This window comes from Podarcis erhardii (genome assembly GCF_964252035.2).
Source record: "Podarcis erhardii genome assembly, chromosome: 13".
NCBI lineage: Eukaryota > Metazoa > Chordata > Lepidosauria > Squamata > Lacertidae > Podarcis > Podarcis erhardii.
Window position 1 is genome coordinate 51,337,104 of NC_138502.1, and position 27,136 is coordinate 51,364,239.

The window sequence follows — 27,136 nt, forward strand, 5'->3', positions numbered from 1 at the left end:
AGCGCTTCCTCTTTCCTGGCCGGGGCCCTTCCGTCACTTCCGGCCCCGCCCCCTTCGCCCTGGGTCGAGAAGCGACGGCTTCCTAGGCGGGCGGGGAAAGTGCTTTCTCTTTCCTGGCCGGGGCCCTTCCGTCACTTCCGGCCACGCCCCCTTCCCCTCCGCCTCCTGCCTGGCCTCTCGCCCTCGAGGCGCGGCGATTATGGGGAAGAAGCACAAGAAGCACAAGGCGGAGAAGGCGGAGTGGAGGTCCGCGCCCGCCCCGGCCGTCGTCGCCGCCCCCGGAGGGGGAGGAAGCGGCGGCGGCGGCGCCTATGACGGTGGGTGGGAGGAGGGCGGAGGGCGGATTTCTTTATGTGTTTATTCATTGCCTTTCTCCCCCTCCCGCCCCAGTTCCTCAGTCCCCACAACACCCCTGTGAGGGAGGCCAGAAGCCGCCACGGAAGCTGCCCATTCCCTTCTCCCCCCCCCCCAATTATTTATGCATTTGTCGGGTTTTCAAATGGGGGAGGGGCTGTTGCTCTTGGTTTCTTGGCATCTTTATTTCATACATTAGGAGGAACTTCCTGACAGTCAGAGCTGTTCGACAGTGGAATTTGCTGCCCAGGAGTGTGGTGGAGTCTCCTTCTTTGGAGGTCTTGAAGCAGAGGCTTGACAACCATATGTCAGGAGTGCTCTGGTGGTGTTTCCTGCTTGGCAGGGGGTTGGACTCGATGGCCCTTGTGGTCTCTTCCAACTCTATGATTCTATGATTCTATATTTTGTTGTGTTTTATGTGGCAATCGCTCAACCTGGCTTTGCGTATTTTAATCTTCAATTTATTGTTTGTTATGCCGTAGTTACGTGTGTTTTTTTCTGAACTCCGTAAAGGCGGCGTACAAATAAATGACGGGGTGAGCTCCCGTTGCTCTGTCCCAGCTCCTGCCCATCTAGCAGTTCCAAAGCACGCTAGTGCAAGTAGATAAATAGGTACTGCTCCGGCGGGAAGGTAAACGGCGTTTCCGTGCGCTGCTCTGGTTCGCCAGAAGTCATGCAGGCCACATGACCCGGAAAAACTGTCTCCGGACAAACACTGGCTCTCTCAGCCTGTAAAGCGAGATGAGCGCACAACCCCAGAGTCGTCTGCAGCTGGACTTAACTGTCAGGGGTCCTTTACCTTTTACCTTTTTATGTATGTAACACAAAACCATATATGCTATAATAAATTAATAAACTTTATCTTGCTTTTAGCCACTTTGGCTAAAACAGTCACATACTGTTGTTTTTCTCTCGCACGCTTGTTGAAGGGGGGTAGGTGCCACCTTCTTCCTCACAGAGGATATCGGTGCACATTCTCTTCAGACCTGCTTTTAGCATCATAATCTGCTCTTAAGGCTTATGTGATCAGCATTCCTGCTGAACGTTTGGTGCACTAGTTTGATACTGTTTATTTATTTATTGCTTTTCACTTATTTGCTGTTGTCACCTTCTTAGATTATGTGGATAAGCCCTTGGAAAAGCCATTGAAGTTGGTTTTGAAAGTTGGTGGAAGTGAAGTGACAGAACTTTCAGGATCAGGCCACGATTCCAGTTATTATGATGATAGATCAGACCATGAGAGAGAGCGACATAAGGAGAAGAAAAAGAAGAAGAAGAAGAAATCTGACAAAGAGAAAGAAAAGCATCTTGATGATGAGGAGAGACGGAAAAGAAAGGTAATGAGTCATTGACTTATTTTCAGAGATACTGGTCAAAGCTTTAAAACATTACCTTGTGAAAACTCTATCAGTTTGAACAAATGCATTTTTTTTGTGTGACAACTCCAGAGCTTTTTAAGCTATTCCTTACAACTGTTGTGAAGCAATGGCAGAGGATGAGAATTTTTAAGAGTCCAGAATACAGAGTAAACTCCATTGTAACGCCTAATTACTTTTATAATTTAAATATTCCATCGCATCGCTGAGTTTTTATGCAAGCTCATCGAAATGCATTCACCTCATCTGTTTTGTTCAGAAGGTTTCAAAATCCCCTTCCAGAACAAATTCTGCTCTTGTAATAAGAAACCACCAGATATAATACAGCACACCCTTCGCAGAGATCACCTAGTGATACCCTTACATCTTAAAATATTAATATACAAAGAGTCTGTAATCTAATATTTGTTGAGGGATGATACTACTGAAATTACCAAGATTGTTTCAGGGTATTTAGACGAGATCTTTAAAGCTAGAGCTAAAGTTTCCTGATTTATTTAGTGGTGGCTATCTAGTCTTTTATATATTGTATGTGTTTGGATTAATGTATTTGGATGACTTTGGATGATTTTATTATTTTATTGTTTAAATTTATGCCAATAAAAGCCAATTGGATTATTGCAAGGTATGCTGTGAGACTGCTCTTTTAAGACAACTTGGCATATTCAAGTGGTCCAAATGCAGCAACCAGATTACTGCCTGGGGTTTCCTTTAGAATTCTTATAACCCCTGTTTCAAAACCATTGCATTGGTTACTAGGTTGTCTCTGGACCCAATTCAAGGTGCTCACATTAGCGTTTAAAGCCCTAAATGACTTAGTGCTACTACTTTATGTAGTTTGCTTGTTTCTTCAGCAGCTCTTCAAATTTTGAATAACCATTTTCCAACACACTCTTGAAAACCAACAACAAAACAAATAATAATTTTACTATTTATACCCCGCCCATCTGTCTGGGTTTTCCCCGGCCACTCTGGGCGGCTTGCAGTACATACAAAAACAGTAAGCTAAATAAAATAGCTAAATAAAAGCAGGATGACAAATGCAAATGACAATAACCCATGTACTTTTTTTAAAGATCCTGTTTTCCTAAGCATTTGGAATCTGTTTTCCCATTGCTAAGTATCCTGAATTTTTAATGTCACAAAAGACTACTTTCAGTGATGATTTTGCGTGAATATGTTATTCTTTCATTTGTACCTGAAGAAGTTATATTGACTGTCTTTTTTACATTTCTGTTTCTTTGGTATCAGGAAGAGAAGAAAAGAAAAAGGGAGAAAGAACAATGTGATACTGAGGGTGAAACAGATGACTTTGATCCTGGGAAGAAGGTAGAGGTTGAGCCGCCCTCTGATCGTCCAGTCCGAGCCTGTAGAACACAGCCAGGTGCGTTGTCAGTGACATCTGAAACTGATATAAAGATTTGTATAGCGTAGGAAAACACTTCTCGGATTCTTGCTTGCTCTCAGCCCCTTCTTTGGTTATGGATGCAGTTTATTCATGTGGATAGAAATTCATATGATTCTTGTGTTATCCTTAATATTCCTCTATCATTTTCAGAAAGGCCAACCACAGAATATAATGTGTGTTTTACTGTCTTGTGCCAAAAACCAGGATTAATAGTGGTTATATTATTTTGTAGCGATAGCATCTTTATCATTTTAGAGCTGTGATATGCAGGTGGCAGGAACTTTCAAAGGAGTGATCATTTGCTTTTCCTTACATTGAATTATAGCAGAAAGCGAGAGCACACCTATTCAGCAATTGTTGGAACATTTTCTTCGCCAGTTACAGAGGTAAGAATGATGCACAATGACCTGGAACGCAACCCCCACGCAAATGGGGAGTTGTATGTGTTTCAAAGCTTTCTGGAAAACCAACATCACTGCTTAATAATATCTAATTAGTTTAAGATTGGTACTCAATAATGTAAGATGTGTACATAGATGTGCTAAAGCGCTGGAGTGCTGCTAAAGCGCTGGAGTGTACGCCCCCTCACTTTTAGCACCAGCTCATGTTGGTATATACAGATGTTTCTATACAGCTTACCCTGGTGATTACTTGCTAATACAGAAAGTCCTGAAGTCACATGCATTTCAGATATCAAGCTGTATACAAATAGGCTGATTATTATTATTTTATTATGATTACGTTTCTATACTGCCCTTCATATTACATATTTTGCCAAATGCGGAAAAAACATAATGAAGCAAGACAGGTGGTGGCATTTGTTTTACATGGGTGCTTGGGGTGTGTATATACACACACTATATGTATACACATACATACATGATTTTATCCCCAAATATAACATTCCCTATATGTATGTGTTTCCCTTTTATAGGAAAGATCCTCACGGGTTTTTTGCTTTTCCAGTCACGGATGCCATTGCTCCTGGATATTCCATGATAATAAAGCATCCTATGGATTTTGGCACTATGAAAGAAAAAATTGCAGCAAATGAGTACAAGTCAGTAACAGAATTCAAGGTGAATTAATAGAGATTTGATAAAACTTTTCACAGTGTGAATTGCTAATTATTATATTTGGTCAATAGAGGTGGTAGATCGTGTAAATACCTTCAGAAATGGTTCTATCTAGCATTTCCCGTGAGTGGGCAGCAATCCTGTTATTCCAGTGTGAAAATCACATAATTTTTATGTGATACCCCCAGAGCAGGTTGTGCACAACAAAAGCAGGATTTACCAAGCACATGAAAGGCCATAAAACAATACTGGCTGTACTTGTTTTAGCAGATCACAGATTGTGTGACAGCTTGCCCTGTAATAGATTTGCAATTCTATGGTCTAGTCCTTGCAAGCAGCCAGTGAAGAGGGGAGCCTTTGTCTGTCTTACACTAAGTTACGTGTGGGCATTCATATGAACAAGCGCTATTCCATGTAAATGAATTTCTGGCCTATAGAAAATTCGTATGCATGCAACACGCTAGTTTTCTCTGTGGATGAATTCTACCTCCCCCTTGCAGCCTGAAGAGGAATATTCCTAATGCAGGCTTAAAATTTCATGTGAGAACCAGGTTTTAAAAGTCCTGAGAGAGAATATCAGTGAACCAGCCAGCTCCTTGTGTTAAACAGCAAAGCATTCTGCAAAGTTTGGCATAAATGTTAAAGCCCTGATCAGTTAAATCAGTTCAAAGTCCTAGAGCAGCAACATTGTGATCTAATCTTTTCTGGTTTCACTGTTCTCCCTAGGAAACCGAAAGGGACCAGGGCCCCTTACAAGTCACCTGAGAAATAGTTGGTTGATATTCACCAGCTGTACTGTTCATTTGAACATTCTGTTGAATTTGGCCTGGCATGGCTGTGACTGCACAACTGCAAAATATGGTAATGTTCATGTTTTTCAGGCAGATTTTAAGCTGATGTGTGACAACGCAATGACATACAACAGACCAGACACTGTGTACTACAAACTGGCCAAGAAGATCCTCCATACAGGCTTTAAGATGATGAGCAAAGTAAGACAGCTATGAAAGTGAACATGATGAGACCAAATGTGCACGTTAAACTAGTATAGTGGGTCAAAGTGAAGGATTATTTCATCTGTATAACGTGGCTGCTGTATTCTTATGCCCTGGGCTTAAAAAAAACCAAAAACAGTAAATCTGCACTTTTATACAAATAAAGCACTGTTAGGGGAAAATGCATAATATATTCTGCTTCTAGGTATGGAAAGAGAGAAGTTGCTGTGTAGGATATTGAAGCCCCACCCTGTCGCCACTAGATACCGCATGGGTTTCTAGGAATCTCCAGACATTGCCACACACTTTTGCATAAATGCTTACAACCACATTGCTCTTTTAAAAAAGAACGAAACGAAAAGCTGAAATTATGAGGAAGCTGAATTCTGTGCCCAGTACCACATTCTGCACTCCTACAGAAATATGACATTCCCATAGCATGTTATATAGAAGGACATTTCCATTTTAAATCGCTCACCTTTTAAGGTAGATAACCCTGGTAAGATTTGGATTCAGGTTGGAGACTTTGAACAGAAACTTCCAGCATGGAAGCAAATTTTTCCATTTTACCTTTTAAGTTCATTGGACTTGCTTAAGTTGTTTACAAGTGAGAAATACATAAATTCTGAAACTTCTTTTGGAAAGCCAAGCATGTTAAACATCAACGTGATGTATAGAAACATGCTTTCCTTTAAAACATTGTTGAAATGTTTTATGGTTATGAAATACAATTCATAAATCCTTAGTCCCCTTCTTAGCAGAAAACAGGCCCTCCCCTCACTCCTCACCTAAAATTTAAGAAAGAAGCACATTAAAAGGGAAATACTTAAGGTAGGAGATGGATTTATGTATACTTTACATTAAGGTGTACTAGTGCCATATTAAAAGCAGTCAAACAACTGATTTATCATATGAGCTACTGCTTCTAGCCTGTTCTGCAGGAAGATTGTGGTAAGTTCCACTTTTCAGGTAGGTGATGGTCTTTTTTTCCCTAGGTTGCAGATATTCTGGTGTCGTGCTGCCATGACTGAATCATGTTGCATCATCATTGAAGGTGTAGCTCTTAGGCACAAAGCCATGGCCATTCCCATCCCATCCCATCATCATAGCACCTTGGCTATGAGGGAAAGGTGTCAAGTCCCTGCTGCTCTGTCCTTTCTAATTCTAGGAACGGCTGTTAGCTTTGAAGCGCAGCATGTCGTTTATGCAGGACATGGATTTTTCTCAGCAGGCAGCTCTTTTGGGCGACGAAGACCCAGCTGTTGAGGAACCTGTGCCCGAAGTTGTTCCTGTTCACGTAGAGACTACCAAGAAATCCAAAAAGCCAAGTAAAGAAGTCATTAGGTAATGATACAGATGGAATGCTTTTCTCTTTTGTGTATCTTAATTACAAATTTGAATTGTGCTGATATGAAGCAGACTTGAGTTTCCTGAGATTTCAGCGTACTTAGGCAGTCACAGATTTTTTCCCCATTGCAGCCACACATTTTCCAAGGTATGTCAGGCAGCTGTTGAGGTATTTAGGTATCAAATTAGTTTTGGATAAACCAATTCCAAACTGTTGATGAATCTGTTTGAAAATCTCTTAGTTTGGCATTTTACTGTGACCCAAACAAGATGTGTTTTGATTTTCATTTGTAAGGCAACCGTACAAGTTGCAGTATAAGTTGCACTTCTTTAAGGATTGTAGAACAGTGCAAAAAGTACAATAAAGATAGTATATGTGCTCATTTTTTTTCTTTTGAGGCACTTAATAATTTCATTGTGCCCTGCCTCAGCCTTAACACAGCAGAGGCCATTTCTGTGATGTTGTCTTCTCAGATCCCAATACCCTCCAGTTGCCCCTCCAAGAGCACCATTAATTCCCATAATGTTTCTGAGTGCACAGTGATGCTGGCTACATTGCAGATTCTTCCCTGAGCTTGAACTTTCCCTCAGGCTGTCTTGTAGCTGCTGCTGCTGACCTGACTGCTGTTGGAGGGCAGTGGTACCATTTCCCCTGAAGCCAGCAGTGGCCTCCTCTTTACTGCACTCCCTGGGCTTATAAAAGGGTGTAAGATCCTGTTCTTTGTATTATGGGGGCTGATACAAAGCATATTTTGCGACCCACTGCTTTCCTTCTACAGCTCAAAGGGCATAAAGTTTTTTGGCCCATCAGAGCAATATTTTTAAATGACCATCTTCATGTTCTGGAACCATGCCCTTCCCACTCCCAGCACATGCCAAAGTTATGCATGCCTATGGTTTATATAGGAGAATAAAGCATGGACTTCACTCCCTTTCTCTCCTCCTCTCTGAAGCTATCAAGACTTTAAATTGCTGAACTTGTGTCCAGTAGTAGTAGTAAAATAATAGATACAATATTTGCCTATATAGGGAACAGAACAATAAATACGGCATCTATTGTACCATATATTTAATGCTTGCCTACATGGTTCTTTTACATAGAAAATCTTTATTTGAGTTGGTGTTTGATAAGATGGTCATGGATTCTGTTTTAAAAGCTGAAGTACTATATTCATTTAAGCATATTAACTTGTAACTTCCGGTGGAGTACAGGATCAGGTTTAAGGTGCTGGTTTTAACATTTAAATCCCTATATGGCCTAGGACCTACGGGCTGTACCTACGGGATAGCCTCTCCTGGTATGTCCCACAGAGGAACTTAAGGTCTTCAAATAAAAACATCCTGAAGGTCCCGGGCCAAAAGGAGGTTAGGCTGGCCTCAACTAGAGCCAGGGCTTTTTCGGCTGCGGCTCCAATCAGGTGGAACGCTCTGTCACAAGAGACAAGGGCCCTGCGGGACTTGACATCTTTCCACAGGGCCTGCAAGACAATAAGAGCTGTTCCACCAGGCTTTTGGTCAGGGCACAGCCTGACTCCCTCCTTTGGCAATCTCCACAGAATTTTAGCTTAATGGTTGCCAACAATTTGATTTTAATTCTTATAATGAAATGTTTTTAGAATATTGTACTATTTTATTGTTGTTAGCCGCCCTGAGCCCGGCTTCGGCTGGGGAGGGCGGGATATAAATAAAAATTTTTATTATTATTTGAAGTCAGATTACTTACACCTTAAACAAAATTATTTTTCTAACTGACGGCTGAAGAAAAATTGATTTTTGTAAACAACACAACTGATTTTTATTGACCTTGCAGTTGTGAGAAATGTGTATCTCCAATCACCCCTTAAGACAAAATCAGGGAAGGGGGGTGGCTGGGGAGTATACACAAGGTATCTGACAGAGTGGGCAGTTTATGCCACAGCAAATCTGCTAAATGAGACATAATTCTCATTAGGATAGAATGGGGTCCAGGCTCAAATTTGGCTCGTAAGCAAAAGTGAGACCTGCTTTTTAGAGAATTAGGAGTAGAATATGGACATCTCCTTCATCCTGTGCTTGTTTTCCCAGGGACATCAGGCTGGTCCTTGTTGGAAACTGAAAGTTAGACTAGTTGGAGCTTCTGGTTCAGCAATGCAATTCTTAGGTTCTTAAGCTGAAACAAAAAGCTGTGCACTGGCTAATGATGTACATTGTATAATCCCTTGCATGCCTATTAAAAACGTACATAAATGACATTGTACACACAGGTCTCACTATCAGCCTGCTTGCTATTTACAAATTCACGTATCGGAACACAGTTATGCCCAGACCTCACTACACATGCACAGCTGATTCAGGCATCTGAACAGCCAGAGTTTGCCCCCTTCTGTACTTGTTTGTGTACAGTGGCAGGCATTTGGGGGCAGAAACCATGGAGTGTGGGGGCGGGGGGAGAGATTGGACAAGTCAGTTTCTCCTTTATGTCTGTCTTGGTTGGCTGCAAAAGAAACCATGGAAGAAACCATTATGGGAGCAGGGAGAGAGATCATGAATTAGAATTTTTACCGTAGGAATCAGTGGAAACTGAACTTATTAAGCGAACCCTCACCTAACAAATGATTTCTTGGGAACACACTGTATTTGGTAAGCGGAGCCTGTGTCTAATACACATAATAATAAGAAAGTTCTGGTTAACCCTGGAGAATGCCCACAATTAGTTCACCGTCATAATTTGTTGCCTAGAAATTACTTGGAGAAAAGTAGACATGATTTCATATTTATTGCACAACTTGTAACTTGTTTGTAGCTGCATATTTGAACCAGAAGGCAATGCATGCAGCCTGACTGACAGCACTGCTGAAGAGCACGTTCTGGCTTTGGTGGAACATGCAGCAGATGAAGCTCGGGACCGGATCAGTCGATGTCTCCCAAACAGCAAGGTCGTGCCGCTTGATCCAAGTTTCCATTTTTTCGTTGCTTAACATTGCCAGAAACAATGTCCTCATCAGATTGAATAAGCATTTTTTGTGTGGCATCTGATACCTTAATTACAGTGGTGCCCCGCAAGACGAACGCCTCGCAAGACGGAAAACCCGCTAGACGAAAGGGTTTTCCGTTTTGGAGGCGCTTCGCAAGACGAATTTCCCTATGGGCTTGCTTCGCAAGACGACAGCCCATAGGGAAATCTCCGGGACAGTGGGGAAGCGCAGCTCGTCTTCCCCGCTGTCCTCGGACCTCCTCCGAAGCCTGGCGGCGGGGCGGGGACACCTCCTCCCGCCGCCGGGCTTCGGAAGGATGCCCCGATGCCGGGCGGCGAGGCGGGAACGCCTCCCCCCGCCGCCCGGCATCGGAACGATGTCCCGAAGCCGAGCGGCGGGGTGGGAAAGTCTCCCCCCGCCGCCCGGCATCGGAACGATCTCCCCAAGCCGGGCGGCGGGGCGGGAAAGTCTCCCCCCGCCGCCCGGCATCGGAACGATGTCCCGAAGCCGGGCGGCGGGGCGGGAAAGTCTCCCCCCGCCGCCCGGCATCGGAACGATGTCCCGAAGCCGGGCGGCGGGGCGGGAACGCCTCCCCCCGCCGCCCGGCTTCGGGGCGGGAAAGCCTCCCCCGCCGCCCGGCTTCGGGGCATCGTCCCGATGCCGGGCGGCGGGGCGAGAAAGCCTCCCGCCGCCGCCTGGCATCGGAACGATGTCCCGAAGCCGGGCGGCGGGGCCGCGAAGCCTGGGCGCGCTGGCAACTCTCCGCAAGGAGCGCTCCCGCTGCTTGCGGAGAGGTCCGCGAAGCCTGTCCTGGACCTCTTCTGAAGGCAGGCGGGGGGGCAAAAGTCTTTGTCCCCCCTGCTTGCCTTCCCAGGGGCTTTTAAATCGCCCGGACAGCGGAGAAGTCCTCCGCTGTCCCGGGCGATTTTAAAATGCCGCCCGCCAGAAGAGGTCGGGGGAAGGCGGTTTCCATAGGAACGCATTAATTGATTTTCAATGCATTCCTATGGAAAACCGTGCATCGCAAGACGAAAAACTCGCAAGACGAAGAGACTTGCGGAACGAATTAATTTCGTCTTGCGAGGCACCACTGTATATTTTAAGGACTGCCTCTTCCCATGTGAAGTGACCCAGACCTGGCACTCATCCTATGCCTGCCTCCTCCATGAGAGGTCTGGAGGGTGGCAACATGGGGACAGACCTTTTCTGCACTCAGTGGCTCCCCATATGTGGAAGGCTCACCTGGCTCCATCATTACATCTCTTTAGGCACCAAGTGAAAACATTCCTCTTCACCCAGGCCTTTGGCTGATTAAACCATCTCTGGCCTTTTAAACTGTGTTTTGGGTTTTTACACTGTGATCCTCGGATGAAGGGCAGTATATAAATTTAATAATTAAGTTTCACATGTGATTGCTTTATGGCTGTTAAATTTCCAGAGCACAGTTTCCAGACCCCACTTGCTCCTCAGTATCTACCTTGGTGAACCCCACCACCACCCCAAGCTTTTAATAAGTTAACAATGGTAATAAGTTAATAATATTAGTTATTTAAACTAATGGATCCAGAGTGCTGTCAGGATAGGACCTGGGGGGTGAGGGTTCAGAGCTTCATCAATGGGCCTATCACAATCTCTCATAATAGCCTACTTCATGAGATCATTGTGGAGATAAAATAAGTGAAGGGGAAGTATGCACCTTGAGCTTCTTGGAAGAAAAGGACAATATAAAAGTAATAATACACTAAATAGCTTCATGTAATACTCCAGATTGGGGCAACCAAAAGTTGATAAGGTTCTCCATTTTGGCACTATGGGAAGATAAAAATAAAAGATTGTAGCCTTCTGATGAATCAGATCTAGCCTATTAAACAATTCAGCACAAATGCTCTGAACACACTTATGAGAACAGGCTTAAGATGATGCAGTTTTTTCAAAGGTGCTTATACTGGATTATGTACCTGTAAACTCCCTTTCCAGGCACACATCCAGCATGTGAGTGTCGAGTGGCCCAGGGGGAGGCTGTACTCTGTCTTAAGCACCACGGCTGTGCATAGGCTCTGCACAGCAACCATAGGTGAATAAAGTAGAGAATAAAGGTGTTAAGGAAATAAGGTTCAGTTGTCACCAGAGCTCTGGAACATGCTATCAAAAGAGGCAGTGCTAATGTTGTAGATCTCAGTAGCGCAGACAAACTGTTAGGATCTGACGTTTTAAAATCTGGATAGGTGCTTGCTTTTGATTGGTGAATGTAAAAATAATTACTATTTCTGCCATATTTTTAAAGTACAGATAGGCTACCTGAAAAAGAATGGTGATGGGTCTTTGGTCTTCAGCGTACTCAATCCATCGGATCCAGAAGCAGAAGGTAATGGTTTTGCTAACTTTTGCAAGCTTTGTTTAAAGTTGAAGGTATGCTTTTATTGCTGCATGGCTAGGTTCTCTTTTTAAATTTGCTCTGAAGTGCTTTCATCTTAGATTGAACAACCCAAACAAATATGAAGCAGTAATGATATGCGTTGAAATGTTTGCAACAGTACAGTAAGATGTGTATTCTGAAATACATTTTGCAACTCATCCCAAGCTAAAATGGATGTTTAATACAGACACGGTTGAAGGTTTATGGCTAATACTACAAATAGCTTCAAAATGAAGCTTCATTTGTCAGTAGTGTCTTAAAAAAGACTAAGGAATCTTATTGTTGACTGGATACCTGTGATGTTCCTCTAAACTCTTATTTGAATTAGCATAAATGCATCTTCTGCTTTTTTGACCTGATCTTCATCTGCTTAATTAAAACATGAATTGCCAGTCTGTGATACAACAGTGTGGGCTGTAAGACATTCTTGGACAGAAGGAAAAAGACCCAATGGTCTGGGCAGTGGTGTTGAAAAAGATCTGTATTCCTCTTTGCCTCTCCCTGTTTGCTGGTGCCTGCTCCACAGCCAAATAAACTAGAGGCTGAAATTGCAATAAAGTCTAGAGGGCTGCATGTGATGCCATCTCACACCTTACTCAGTTGAAGAAAAAAATGCACATCAGTGAGGAAATTGACTTGTGTTTGTCTGCTTATACAGTGTATGGACTAAAATACATAATAACTGCTGAGTGTGATAAAAAAAATTCCATACTCAGGAATATTATCTATATGTGTTCCTCGTGTTGATTTTAGAGGTTTGTAAAATGTGTTGAAGGGACTTTAAGATCCATGCCAAATCAACCATGTAGTTCATGATGCCTTGGTCTTCGTGGCAACCATGGGCATGTCTCATATAATAAAATGGATTGTTATCTTAATTATAATTATTATTTTGTGTTTTTCATTGCCTTTTGAACATAGTGTCCAAAAAAGCAGGATAGAAATTAATTACATAAATAAATGTAATGCACATTTCCTTTTAATACAGAGGAAGAAACCCATCCAGTGGATCTGAGTTCTTTGTCAAGCAAGTTATTACCTGGTTTCACAGCCCTGGGCTTCAAAGATGAAAGAAGGCACAAAGGTAGTTAAGGCAACTAAATATCGTGTCTTCAGGATTAAACAATTTGTCCTCATATTAAACCATTCATTCAGAACCGAATAGTATTAAGAAGGTGATTTCAGTTAACTAGTTGTTTTCAGAAGTTGATTAGTTGACTGTATATCTAAACCAAACAAGTAAAAAACAAAAAATCATGTTGGGAGAAGTAATTGGCCATGTTTGGACACTCATACTTCGGTTTAACCAGAAGTCTCTAATTAATGTAGTTCCTTGTTTTCTCTGAACCAGAAGAATATTAAACCACTTTTTTTTTCTAAGATCTTGGCTTGTTCTGAAGCTGGAAACCATAGTTTTTCAGCTGAGGCTTAATAGAAAACCATGGTTAATTTAGAGGCTTCCTGGTTTGCCTCCTCACACTGCAAAGGGAAGAGTGAAGACAAACAAGTTTGTTTGTATCTCAATTTAATACGCCAATATATGATTGTCAAAGCTGGGTGATTATTACAATTCTGTTTGTGGTGTCTGACTTACGATAGCTGATTCACACGTGCATTATCAAGAGATGTACATGGATCTGTAAACAAATCCTAAGAAATGCAGTTGGGTTTGGAAGGGGACGAGGTTGAGAAAAGGATTTCAAACACATTTTCCTTATATTTCCAGTCACGTTCCTTTCAAGTGCTAATACAGCACTTTCGATGCAGCACCATTCTATCTTTCATGATCTGAAAGCAGATGAAATGGAACTGCTGTATTCAGCATATGGAGATGAAACTGGGATCCAGTGTGCCCTAAGGTAAAGAAGTTGTCGTGCACATTGAACTCTTACATAATTATATTAATTGCTTGTTTACTTTTGTCTGTCATTTATATCATACTCTCCTTCCATCTTGGTGCAACAGACAACTACATCAGCACAGAAGCTTAAGATTAGGATATACAAAGAAGAACAATAGTTCACACGGAAGCGAGAATAAATGGCATACAAAAATTTGTAGCTTAAAATTCCATCAGGGTGACAACTTTTTTGAAGAACCACGGAAGACAGCTTTTCAAAACCAAAATGTGTTTTGCTTTTTGCAGTGCTTATGTTTAATTTACAAATATATATGCAGCTGACTGAATTGCTGGTCTCATGTCACAAATCTTCTAGTTTGCAGGAATTTGTGAAGGATTCTGGAATCTACAGCAAAAAAATAGTGGATGACTTGTTGGATCAAATCACTGGTGGAGATCATTCCAAAATTATTTATCAGCTAAAGCAGGTAGGTCTGCATTATGCAGAGATGTAACCAGTTTTAACACAGTTAGTGTGGGATCAGTAGTTCCCCCTTCAAAGTATTTTTATTAAAATCTTCAAATTATGTACAGTAGAATTGGTCAGTGGCAGCACCTGAAACCCATAAAACTTTTTTTGGAAGTCATGAATATGGCTACACTGTTTGAACACCTTACACAAATCCTTGTCTTGACAAACAATCCCCTTCAGATCTAGCATACAGAGGCTCAGGGTGACAAAGCTGTGCAGAAGAGATTGTCTGCAGAGGGTGCTTCTTATGAGAAAAGCTGCACATGTATCTTTCAGTCAGAATTAAAGTTGCATAATATTACATGTTTGTAAAACTAATCCTTTGCGGGGGGAGAGAAGCATGCTTTCTCAATCAAGCTACTCAGAAGTACCATATTTTTTCGTGTATAAGATGAGGTTTTTTGCTTAAAGAAATAAGAAGTAAAAAATTGGGGGTCGTCTTGTACATGGAACATTGATGTCCAGGGGGATTTTAAAAATATTTAAGCATATGTCCGGGATTTGGGCTGAGGCGGTCCCTCCTGCTGTCTCCCCCTCCCCCCCCCCCGACTGCATGCTGGCGACTGGCTCACCTCCTGAAGCCTCTGCTGGTTCGACCACCGGAGCAAGAGCAGCTGCCGCCGCTGAGAACTGCCTCAGCTCCCTCTCCTTGCCCTTCTTTCCCTTTTTTCCCCCTCTTCCCCCTCAAACTCTCACCCTGCCTCCAGCCTGCTCACCACCTTCCTCAGCTCAGTTGGCTCGATGGCATGGCCCTTCGCAGAGTGGGCGCTGCCTTCCCCCCAGCTCCTGCTTGGGAGCCTGCTTCCCCACAGCAGCAGCAGCTGCCACCGAGGGGCTGCCCCAGTCGCTGCCTTTGCTTCTGCACCATGCTAGAAACTTCGAAGGCAATTGCCCAAATAATGATAAACCTGCCACTGCAGATCATCCATATTTTCACTTCTATTTTAGGGTATTGTTTCCTTAATTTTGGGTTCAAAAAAATAAGGTTGGTTTAAACATGGGGGTGTCTTATACATGGAAAAATACAGTAAATCTTAAATTCAGGCTTGTCTTCAACACTAGTCTGCTCATAGTAGACCTACTGAAGTTGATGGAGCTGACTAACTTAGACTTGGAAGGAAAGAGAGAAAAGACGACTATCTTATCATAAAACAGAGTTGCATTTAATGAAGCACATTTTTTCAGTTAGGTGGAAGACCTTTAATTGGTAAAAACATTGCAACCATATATATTGTCTACAAACTCCAGAGGTTCAGCAGGCCTCTCCCTGTTCAGAATGCCTTTCTTAATTCCTGGCTAACAGTGATACATACTTTTTCTACAATAACCAAGGCATTACAACCAAATGTGACTTGCATACTGGTTTTGTTGCTTAGCTTTAATAATGGGACAATCCTGTTTTTTCCGTTGGTGCTGGGCTTAGAGCAGTCCTTCACTCCCTTGGATTTGGTCTAGTTCTGACATGTCCATTCCAGTTTCCCCTTTTTTTCCTTTGTGTCTCTCTGTTTCTCAGAGGCTCATGGGATAATAGAAACCATATGGTGAACATCAGCAAAACGTGTTTGATATTATTTATTCAAAATTACTTCTTCACCTTGCTGACTTAGCCTACTGCATTCTTCTTGAGCTGAGGCAAGTTCCAGCACCTTAATTCAACAAGCTCATAACGGAGCAGAATGAGCCGCAGAGCAATCTAAACAATGAAACTCTGCCATTTTGTGCCAGGAGCAGTCCCCATCAGCATAACAAACTGTATCCAAACGCTGCTTGGCAGTGTATGAGAGGGGTTCTGGCTGGTTGAAAACTCCTGAGCCCAGCAGAGCCTTACAAGCACTGTCTCTGCCAGACAGTCCCAAAACACTTCCCACCATGGTTTGGGAACCCTCCAGAGCGGATTGGGGGGTTGGGAAGTAGCAGAAACAGAATTTCCCTTGCATATGCTGGCATGACACTGGATCTCACCAATAACTACTTCTTGACGGACACTGATCACTGGAAAGGAGGAGTATAAACACTTCAAATAAACTAAAGAACAATAACTCCGCTCTCTGTTTTGTTTGAAGATCCTCAAAGCTTGTGTTTTAAAAAAAGTTGGTCTGTATTAGTCCAGACTCTTCTTTCCTATCTTCTTTCTTCCCTATCCCATATTTCTGGTTTGAAAGTAAATCCAAATTATGATTGATTCAATAGAAACACTGTTTATTCTGCAGATGTCTCTCTCATTGGCCTGGTTTGCACATTGCATTAAACCACTGTTTACAGTGCTGGTGTACACAGTTCAGAAGTTCCCATGCCACTTCTTCCTTGCGTCTTCGACATCACAGACAAAACAAGCCAGAATCTGGTTTGTTAAGTTGACTAAACCCCAAGGCTCATGGTTTATTTCATGTGGAAAAACCCGCCAGCGGTAACCAAGGTTTGTTCTTCAGTTCTCGTGGTTGGTTTGAATAAACAAACCTTGCTGCAGGCAGCACAGCAAGGCAGACTCTGACTTGTTTTGTCCACAGTGTGGCAACAAGATTGGTGTAGAAGAGTCATGGGAACTTTTGAGCATCATGCACCAGCTCACTGCTTGTTCACATAAAACCATTAGTGTGCTTTACTCAAAAAAAGAAACAGGAAAAATGAACCATTTTAATGTTCTGGTTTTCAGAGGAGAAACATTCCAGTGAAGCCACCAGATGAAGTCAAAGTAAGTCCTAATGCATTTTATTTTTAACCAGCCTTCTTGTTCATATGTAATAGTGTGCTTTTTCTTGGAAACCACCCTGGGAATATGATTGAAATATGCTTTAGTTGATATTCCTGCGTTGCAGGGAATTAGACTGGATGCATTACTATTCTCCGATTCTACAGTAAATACAGGAATAGGAATTGCAATCAGTGTGTTCCATAAATCGTAGAATCACTATAATTTAGATATTTCGGAAACCTCAAGATTTGTTTAAATTGGGTTTTCTGTACTATTTTCTGTTTCCTTTCATTTTGGATTTATTTGTTTTTAAGTACCAAAGGAAAAAATAATCGATATTGAAAGCTGACATTTTCTTCTTGTTACTTCATTGGCGGTGTAAAATAAAAGATGTCAAATGGAAAATGAATATAGATTGTAAATTACCAACAATCTGAATGTGCTTTGATGTTTAAGGTTCCACCAGTCCTCATAAAAGAAGAACACAAATTGCGCAATACTTGCCCAGATGCCTCCAAGCAGAGTATGGTAAGATTTCTTGTTTAGCCTGTGCCTTGTAAATGGCCTAATGAACCACCAGACCACAGGCCTAATCCAGCCCCTGCCCCCCCCCCAAACCTTTTTTTATGGCTATACATCAGTGGTGGTGTCCCTGTCTGCTGCAACTTCTGCCTCTGTCCTGCTGCACCCTTGTTCCTTTGGGCAGATTAAGGTTTCATTGGAAAACTCTGGTAACACCGTAAGGGCTTGCGTTTGATCAAAGCCATACTTCTCCTGCCTCTCCCCTTATTGCTTCCTGTAAGTTAGCATGCAGCTGAACAGCCTGAAATGTTCACATCCAAATCTTGGAGAGCATTGTTAGATCTTTACATCAGTTTGTGGGTGATCTTTAAAAAGCCACTTGACGTGGCTGTTGCTGTCACGATTAAGTAATTGTTTATTTCAGTTTATCATGAGTATTACAAACCATGCAAAAAGGCATTAGTAAATCATGGTGGGAGAGGGTGCTCTGTTTATTAACTTATTTGATCTTTATCACAATATTAATTTTCATTCATTATGATGACTGCTAACTGGAGGATAGGGTTGGCAGGTAACATCCAAAATACACAGGTGCCTACTAAATTAAGCTAAGTGGCAAAAATATAACCTCACCTGCTTTTTGGGCTTGCACACTTTTGCATTTGAGTTTGTAATGAGGAAATGCAACCTTGAACTGAAGAATGTTGGCCATTATGAATTGTGCTTAGTTTTGCTCCATGGTAAGCCGAGGTTCATTCTTGGGTTTCCAATTATGTTTTGTTTGAGCAAAACAAAGCACAATCCCTCGTTCAAATCTAACGCTAAGCCCAGGGATCATAGTTGGTTTCCTCCTAGCCCTTGAAAGGTAAAGGTAAAGGGACCCCTGACCATTAGGTCCAGTCGTGGCCGACTCTGGGGTTGCGGCGCTCATCTCTCTTTACTGGCCAAGGGAGCCGGCGTACAGCTTCCGGGTCATGTGGCCAGCATGACTAAGCTGCTTCTGGCGAACCAGAGCAGCCATGGAAGAAGAAGAAGAAGAAGAAGAAGAGGAGGAGGAGTTTGGATTTGATATCCCGCCTTTCACTCCCCTTCAGGAGTCTCAAAGCGGCTAACATTCTCCTTTCCCTTCCTCCCCCACGACAAACACTCTGTGAGGTGAGTGGGGCTGAGAGACTTCAGAGAAGTGTGACTGTCCCAAGGTCACCCAGCAGCTGCATGTGGAGGAGCGGAGACGCGAACCCGGTTCCCCAGATTACGTGACTACCGCTCTTAACCACTACACCACACTGGCTCTGGAAATGCCGTTTACCTTCCCGCCGGAGTGGTACCTATTTATCTACTTGCACTTTGATGTGCTTTCAAACTGCTAGGTTGGCAGGAGCAGGGACCGAGCAACGGGAGCTCACCCCGGCGTGGGGATTTGAACCGCCGACCTTCTGATCGGCAATTCCTAGGCTCTGTGGTTTAACCCACAGCGCCACCCGCTTCCCTTGTAGGAAGGAGTAAAGCAGGTGCGGTTCAGAGAGTCACAGTGAATGGTTTCCTGTGATGGGAATGCAGCCTGCTGGATCAGGCCAAAGGCCCATCTTGTCCAGCGTCCTGTTCTCGCAGTGACCAACCAGATGCTTAGGGAAAGCTCACAAACAGGACTGAGCAGAACCACCACACTCTCCACCTGTGATTCCCAGCCATCAGCATTCAGAATTCAGCATTCTTTGCATCCTCTTGTCTAATCCTCTTTCAAAGCCATCCAAGATGGTGGCCATCACTACGTCTTGTGGGAGTAAACCCCATAGTTTAACTATGCGCTGTCTGAGCACTTTCTTTTGCCTGTCTTGAATCTTTCAGTATTCAGCTTCTTGGATGTTAACTCTAGTGTCGTGAGAGAGGAAGAAACACTTTTCTCTGCCCTCTTTCTCTAAACTAAAAAGCCCCCAATGTTATAACGGTTCATCATAGATGAGACGTTCCATCCCCTTCAGCATTTTAGTTGCCGTTTTCTGAACCTTTCCCAGTTCCACAACCTCCTTTTTGATGTGAGGATAATCCTAGGAGTTCCTTCTTAAACCAGTAAACAATGGTATTGGGTGATAGCAGTGAATCCTTTTTTGGAATGTTTCCAGGATTAGATGTAAAAAGTAAGATTTTCTCCTCCATGCCGTACACATTTTCAACATGGTCACCAGTGTTTGCCCATTTGACTTCCCCGTGAAAGTCATGAAGGGTGCACTTAGCCTTGCTTGATAATGTGCTTCTACTGGAGAGGGGTGTCATGTCTGTAGCAGCCATATGTAAACAGTTACTTACGTTGCATAGCTGTCATTTTTCTCTTCTTTTTTCAGGTTGGGGAAGCCATTGGAGACAATACTAGTTCCGTTTTGGATTTTTTGTCTATGAAGCCATATTCAGACGTGTCCCTTGATATATCCATGTTGAGTTCATTGGGTAAGCATGTTCTTAGAGTCGTTCAGTGTTGAAAGTATGATTCAGTAGTGTATTATATGTAGTTTGGTGGCCACAGATTGCCACCCTTTTGTTAAATCATTTCTTCAAAAGTCTAGCGTGCACTGAATGATGTGTTTTTTTTCTCAGGTAAAGTAAAGAAGGAGCTTGATCATGAGGACAATCATTTACACTTGGATGAAACCACCAAATTACTGCAGGACCTTCATGAGGCTCAGGCTGACAGAGTAGGATCCAGACCGTCCTCCAACCTCAGCTCCCTCTCCAATGCTTCTGAAAGGGATCAACACCACCTAGGTAAATCTGGTTGAACAACATGAGCTCCTGAGCCTTCACAGTCCCACTTAAAATTGAATACAGTGGTACCTCAGGTTAAGTACTTAATTCGTTCCGGAGGTCCGTTCTTAACCTGAAACTGTTCTTAACCTGAAGCACCACTTTAGCTAATGGGGCCTCCTGCTGCTGGCCGGAGCACAATTTCTGTTCTCATTCTGAAGCAAAGTTCTTAACCTGAAGCAGTATTTCTCGGTTAGTGGAGGCTGTAACCTGAAGTGTATGTAACCCGAGGTACCACTGTAGTTTGTGAGATGCCCAAGATACTGACTGCATTGACGTATTCACAATCACATAATTACAGTGGTGATAAGATGAGATTGCCCCAAAAGGTCCTTGGGAGGGCAGGATGCAAATACAAATAGGTTGCTAGATAGGACCATTACTGTGATTTATTTCTACTTAAAATTGCAATTTTAAAATCCTTTGTTTGAATATATTTGACCTTTCAATGACTGTTAGAAAACATGGCAAGAAATTAAACAGCCGTAAAAACTATTTGCAGTATAAAACAGTCCAAAAGCAATTTTACAAAGATTGATTTCATGTTATGAGAACATGACATTCACAAGTTTTCATTCCAAGTCTCAGGGCCACCGCAGGAAGTGTCTGCTCATACCCAACATCAATCACACTTCTGAGAGAAGGGACTAAGTAGATAGGCTGGGTGCGGGGTTTTGCCACAAATGTAATGAAAATTTGACATTTCTAAAATCATTGATGGAGAATATGATTAAAAACCACCAACTATAATCCTTTACCTATTTAACTGAACTCGGTTAACTTGCATAAAACTGCACTGTGAATATATTTCCTGAATGTATGGAGCTTTTCAAACTTGTTAATTTATCCTTTCTGGCCCTCTCCTTGTTTTCCACAGGAAGCCCTTCTCACTTAAGTGTAGGAGAACAACAAGATATGGTCCATGACCCCTATGAATTTCTTCAGTCTCCAGAACCTACAAATGCCAATAATTAACCTTGCATATATTGTATTTATTTTGTGCTTTTTATACTGTGTAAACAATTTATGTAGTTTTGTCGACTAGCATGCATTTCTATTTGCCCTTTTTATTTTGTATGAAGATTGCTAAATAATAATGCTCGTGCATATTTGTAAATATTACTTGGGTTTATATATCATGGTATTTGGACCATCTCATATGGTATTTTAGGTGTGTACAATAGATCTGAAGAAGCAATCTCAAATTACGTATTTAAGATACCTTATTTATATTTTAAAAAATGCTAACCAGCTGTTTATCATGCTGTCAATCGTTAAAAAGTTTTTTATTTAGTGTGCCTCTATGGCCGTATAGGAAGAGCATTTTTTCAGTGGTGATACAGTGTTACTCACAGAGACCTATTAATACCAAGGTGGCTCTGCTCTATGACTGACTTTAGACATCACCCAGACATTTCAGAACCGTGGCTGTCTTTCTATTTTCTCCTTCTCTTCCTCCAGTTGCTCACTGCAAAGATGGCCAGATTAAAAGTTATATACAGTCCAGGTCCTCAATAGTAATATTGAAGATTTACAGCTTAAAAAGTTCAGCCCTTGCCAAATTATCCAGATTTTTAACACGTCTTTAATTTTAAATGAAGAATTTGAAATTTGACACTAAATGACTTTTTTTAAACAATTTATATTATGGATAAACTAGAATCATTTTGTTGTTCATTAACAATATTGTAAATATGAATAAAACTCATCAATGCAATTGTGCTCTGGTGTTCTTGGTACTTAGTTCTCCAGTTCTTCATTAACTTGAAATTTGGTGTACCAGAAACAGACCTGCCTGAAGCTCTCTTTACACTTTACACATGGAAAATATAGTGTGGTGAAAGTGATCAACTAGAGTTGTGAACTTTGCGGGGGAGAAAGTCTCTCCACTGAAGTAGTTCTGTCCAGTACACCAACAGCAGCGAGAAAAGGAGCAGCAAAACTTTGGGATGGGGCTAAATATACAGCCCTGCAGTCCCTTTCACTGCTTGTCCTCTACACATGAGTAATGAGTGAAGAGAACTAAAGATTAAAAATTGCTTTAAAACTTTGACCATGTGAAGTCCTATAGCAAATCTGTTTTCTGCTTGTGGTGATCCCAATTTTCTAGGCTAATGCTGTGTCACAAAACGTTCCCAAACAATTACCTAGCTCAGGGGAGCACCAACAACAGAACTTTTAGTTTAGCATTTGACTAGAAGAAGAAGAAGAGTTTGGATTTGATATCCCGCCTTTCACTCCCTTTAAGGAGTCTCAAAGCGGCTAACATTCTCCTTTTCCTTCCTCCCCCACAACAAACACTCTGTGAGGTGAGTGGGGCTGAGAGACTTCAAAGAAGTGTGACTGGCCCAAGATCACCCAGCAGTTGCATGTGGAGGAGCGGAGACTCGAACCCGGTTCCCCAGATTACGAGACTACCGCTCTTAATCACTACACCACACGGGCTCTCACATCCAACAGCTCTATCTGAGAGCTAATCCAAGACTTCCTTTTGTGCTGTGTTTCTAGGCATAGGTCTGGGCTTTAAAGGTCTCTAAGCAAGTTTTCTGCAGATTGCTGTTTGTTCAAATTCAGAAGTCAAATGTGGGTTTTCTGGGAGAAAGTACTGGAACCAAAACAAAAACAAAACCCTGCTCAGAAACAGCTTTTAAAGCATGGACCTGTGCCTGGAAAACATGGTACAAAAGGAAGTCTGGATAAGGCCTGAGTGATGAAATTCCGGCTTGAGGGCAGGCTGAGGAAGAAGCTGTCAGAGAAAAGAACCAATGTGGTTAAAAGAGGCAGGGTAGCATTAAGGGTGAAGATAAGCAAAGGGAAAGGAAACGACTCCAGGAAATCTTGGTGCACAGGAAACAGAAATAAGAATGCAGGGGATGGGGAGGGTGGGATCAGAGTGTCAAGAGGACTTTGCTAGGACCTGAATTTCACATATTTATTTGAACTAACCTACTAGTAAGGAACTGTTACTTTTCTTTTGGTGGCACAACTACTCAGTGCAGAATTGGAAAGTGACACCTACACATCACACAATGGCAACACAATGCATGGACAATTGTTTCAGTTGAAAAGTTGACCAAGAGTGCACGCTTTGGACTGCACACGTGACATGGATGGTTTTATTGAAATATGATAACCTTTTACTATATATGATTTTCTTTTTTTAATGCATTTATTATTATTTTTATGAAAAGTAAAGGGGCTATAAGCCTGAACTTTATTACAAAACAAGGACTGTTGGCAACAGGGTTCCCACTCACATAACAAACAGGTGACGGAGGAGAACCCAGAACAAAAGAAGATTCTTACATTTATACCTTTTAATTTCCATACAGAACAATGAAAACGAGACGTCAGACGAGGGATTAAACAGGTAAGTGGTAAGTCAGAAGAGGCAAATCCCTGATAATCGTCGTTTGACGACATTTGGTTCATGTTATTGTTTGGCAGGCAGTGTACACCAAGGTGGAGTAAGCAGGGGCAGAGCAAGGTGGGCGCGGGCCGCCCCATGCGCCATCATGGGGGGGGGGTGACAAAGCACCTGGTGGGAAGCACAGCCCGTCCCCTGGAGGTCCCGCCCCCTCCCCAAAACAACACCCCCAATGCGGACCGGCGCTACAGGGCCCCCCTCCCTCTCCCCCCCAAGCAGCCCACCCTCGTTAACACTCCCCACTGCTGCCCCAAATCGCAGATGACTTCGTGTCAGCATCCCCAAGCCCTCACTCCCAGTGGCGTAGCGTGGGTTGTCAGCACCCGGGGCAAGGCAAGTAATTTGCGCCCCCTAACCCGTGGATTTGCGCCCCCTAACCCGTGGATTTGCCCTAACCCCAGATGTTGCGCCCGGTGCGGCCGGCCCCCCCTGCACCCCCCACGCTACGCCACTGCTCACTCCCAGTGGCGTAGTAAGGTCAGGTGGTACAACAGCAGGGAATGCAAGAGAATGGGCTGCTAGGGGGTGGGGGAGAGAAGCCCCACAGCGCCAACCCGCACCAAAGGTGCCACCCTGGGGAGGGGAGCGGTCAACCCCTCCCCCCCCAGCTCCGGCGCCCGCCTGCTTCGCCTTGCCCAGTCCATGGAGAGGCGGCCAGCTGCGAGCGCCCCTGGATCACTCCCAGCTCCGCCGGCTGGCACCCACTGTACCCACCATCCCTGTCCTGGGGGCACCCAGAGGGCTAGTGGCAGGGGAAGCAGAGGCGTTTCCTCATCCTCAAAGTGCCTCTGGATGCACGCAGCTGCTGTGTTGGCGAATCCTCAGCCGCATGCCGAACAGCCTCCTCTCTGCTTGCACCCCGCTGGTGCTGGGTTCTGGTGGTGGCACTTTTTTGAAGACCTTCCAGACGCAGGAGACGAGGGAATGGGGGCCAAGGCACAAGGGGGTCTTCTGAATATTCTTTTTCACACTGGCCTCATTCACTCTAGGCTCCAGGTCTTCTTTGTTGTCGCCAGACGGGGGCCACAGACCCTTTGCAGCATCTGCAAGTGAATTATTGTGGGGTGGCCTTTGGCTGCTATTATCTTCTGGGATGCCAGGCTGCTCTTGTGGAGACCCCATTTCCTCTTTCTTTTCCTGCAGCTGCTTCGCCTCCTGGGTCGTGGGGCAGAGAGCTCTGGTCTTGTTCATCTGCCCATTGAAGGTGTTTTTTTTCTCTTTTTTTGCACTTCCATGCTTGGAGGGCTGCAGGGGGGTACTTCTCCTGGCATCCCCAGCAGCCTCCATGCTGTCAGTGTCACAAACGTGGATGACCTTCTTCCCTCGGCTGGGCAGAGGGGGCTGGTTCTGGTTCTGCAGCTGGGACTTCAGCTCCCCTCCTGCGGCCGTCTCCTTCTCCAAGCCCCCTTGATTTCCCCTCTTTTGGGGGCCACTTCCGGCCCACGTTGGCTGCTGTGAGAGGCGACGGAGGCCTGTGGTGGGGTCCCTGCCCCTTTGTGGGGGGATCCTCTTCCTGCCTGGTTGGGGGTCCCCACTCTCTCTGTCCTCCGGGCACCCGGGGGGCTGGTAGCGGGGGAACTCCTCATCGGTCCCACTGCAGGGGCAGTAGCCCGTGGAAATGCCTGAGCCACTCAGGGGCGTTTCCTCATCATGGTCATCACCCAGGTAGTAAGCCTTGTGATCTGCTGCGTAGTGTCAGAAGGGAGGCCCTCATTCACTCTGGGCTCCGGGTGTTCTTCTTTGTTGTCGCCAGACGGGGGCCACAGCCCCTCCGCAGGTGAGTTATTGTGGGGCGGCCCTTGGCTGCTATTATCATCTGGGATGGTGCCAGGCTGCTCTTGACTCGCAGCGTAAAGTAAGAAGTGTAAGAATAAGAGCTTGAATGAGCTCACAACTGAGGCAGACTGAGAACACAGAGAGAAAATGGCTGCCACTTATAAGGAGAATGAGTCAGATGCCAGAGCGACTCCGCAGTTAGCAGTTAGCCTGAGTCACTTTAGTAGGCCCAAATGATTGTGCAGTCCTGCTTGGCTGCTTCGGCTGTCATGTGTCTTTGTCACATGACAGCTCTTGTAGAGACCCCTCTTCCTCTTCCTCTTCCTGCAGCCATTCAGGACTTAGTAGAGCTGTACAACGTGGTCTCCTTCTTGCTTTCCGCCTTCCTCCTCCGGAGGCTGCCTGTTGTTCCTCTCGCCATTTCCCCAGCCATTAATCTTCAGACTTTGCTGATTGTCACTCCCGCTTTCTCACTGTCTAATATGTCGTGATTTTAAAAATAAATTTAGGCACCAGTTTTTCTGATTCTGTCGCAGCTAAGCCACCCCAGGGCTCTTGAGCCAAGGCTGGGCCTCAAGTGCCCAGTGAGGTTGGGATTCTGAGCTGATGTCATAGACTGGTTCTGATCAGTCCATTTCCCGTTTCCCCTGAGGGTGACCACTGAACACACCACCCAAGAGAAAAAGGAGAAAAGCAGAGAAATCTTTTAGTTCTGTAGCAAGAAAGAATGAGTGCCAGGAGTTTTATTTCCCCTGCCCTCCTCCACTGCAACACCTTTTCTTTATTATTATTATTATTATTATTAAAGTTTTTTTCAAGTTACATTTTCCATAGGTCAGTTTCATTTGTTGAGACATTAGGGTTACATTAGGAAGAAAAGGGGGGAAAGAGGTGGAGGGGGCCAGGGGGGGTGGGGGTGGGAGGTGAGGTTTCAGTTTTGCTTAATGTACAGTGGTGCCTCGCAAGACGAAATTAATCCGTTCCGCGAGTCTCTTCGTCTTGCGGTTTTTTCGTCTTGCGAAGCACGGCTATTAGCGGCTTAGCGGCTTTAAGAAAAAGGAAACAAACTAGCAAGAACTCGCAAGACGTTTTCGTCTTGCGAAGCAAGCCCATAGGGAAATTCGTCTTGCGAAGCACCTCAAAAAACAGAAAACTCTTTCGTCTAGCAAGTTTTTCGTCTTGCGAGGCATTCGTCTGAGACTCAATACTTCACTGGGAAACCCTGGGGTTTTCCCCACAAAATTGGTGTAAGTGGAAGGATAAAGTAATAATAATAATAATAATAATAATAATAATAATAATAATAATAATTCATTATTTGTACCCCGCCCATCTGGCTGGGTTTTCCCAGCCACTCTGGGCGGCTTCCAACAAAGACCAAAAATACATTAAAATGTCACACATTAAAAGCTTTCCTAAACAGGGCTGCCTTCAGATGTCTTCTAAAAGTCTGGTAATAGTTGTTCTCTTTGACATCTGATGGGAGGGCGTTCCACGGGGCGGGTGCCACTACCGAGAAGGCCCTCTGCCTGGTTCCCTGTAGCTTTGCTTCTCGCAATGAGGGAACCTCCAGAAGGCCCTCGGCGCTGGAGTGGTGTACAGGTCAATAGTCCGTGAAACGA

At 43.8% G+C, this 27,136-nt stretch overlaps 2 protein-coding genes across 4 annotated transcripts in view; both read left to right on the plus strand.

The window, feature by feature from the left end:
* The first annotated feature begins 152 nt into the window (after positions 1-152).
* Positions 153-22,028, plus strand: BRD9 (bromodomain containing 9). 3 transcript variants are annotated; one of them, XM_081835559.1, is made up of 17 exons: positions 153-317; positions 1,471-1,691; positions 2,982-3,114; positions 3,464-3,524; positions 4,073-4,217; positions 5,096-5,206; positions 6,438-6,553; positions 9,339-9,471; positions 11,800-11,875; positions 12,915-13,010; positions 13,653-13,785; positions 14,143-14,254; positions 16,952-16,990; positions 17,447-17,518; positions 19,855-19,957; positions 20,105-20,272; positions 21,189-22,028. In XM_081835559.1, the coding sequence occupies exons 1-17, from the start codon at positions 200-202 to the stop codon at positions 21,284-21,286; spliced, it is 1,935 nt and encodes a 644-aa protein (XP_081691685.1). In that variant the 5' UTR covers positions 153-199; the 3' UTR covers positions 21,287-22,028. The 3 variants fall into 3 exon arrangements, with proteins under 3 accessions (XP_081691685.1, XP_081691687.1, XP_081691686.1); XM_081835561.1 differs by having other exon boundaries at positions 6,441-6,553; XM_081835560.1 differs by having other exon boundaries at positions 3,467-3,524.
* Positions 22,029-23,476: 1,448 nt separating this feature from the next.
* Positions 23,477-27,136, plus strand: part of LOC309327760 (palmitoyltransferase ZDHHC11-like) — a 31,052-nt gene continuing 27,392 nt past the window's right edge. Inside the window, exon 1 of the mRNA XM_081837237.1 lies at positions 23,477-23,681. The gene's annotated coding sequence lies outside the window, so the exon portion shown is untranslated. The remainder of the gene's footprint in view (positions 23,682-27,136) is intronic.

What these genes read in the sequence shown, in the direction of transcription:
- BRD9 (XM_081835559.1), top strand. Translation starts at nt 200, where the DNA reads ATGGGGAAGAAGCACAAGAAGCACAAGGCGGAGAAGGCGGAGTGGAGG. An exon ending in CGGCGGCGGCGCCTATGACG is followed by an intron (nt 318 to 1,470) that starts GTGGGTGGGAGG and finishes TCACCTTCTTAG; the next exon opens with ATTATGTGGATAAGCCCTTG. An exon ending in AGATGAAAGAAGGCACAAAG is followed by an intron (nt 13,011 to 13,652) that starts GTAGTTAAGGCA and finishes TTATATTTCCAG; the next exon opens with TCACGTTCCTTTCAAGTGCT.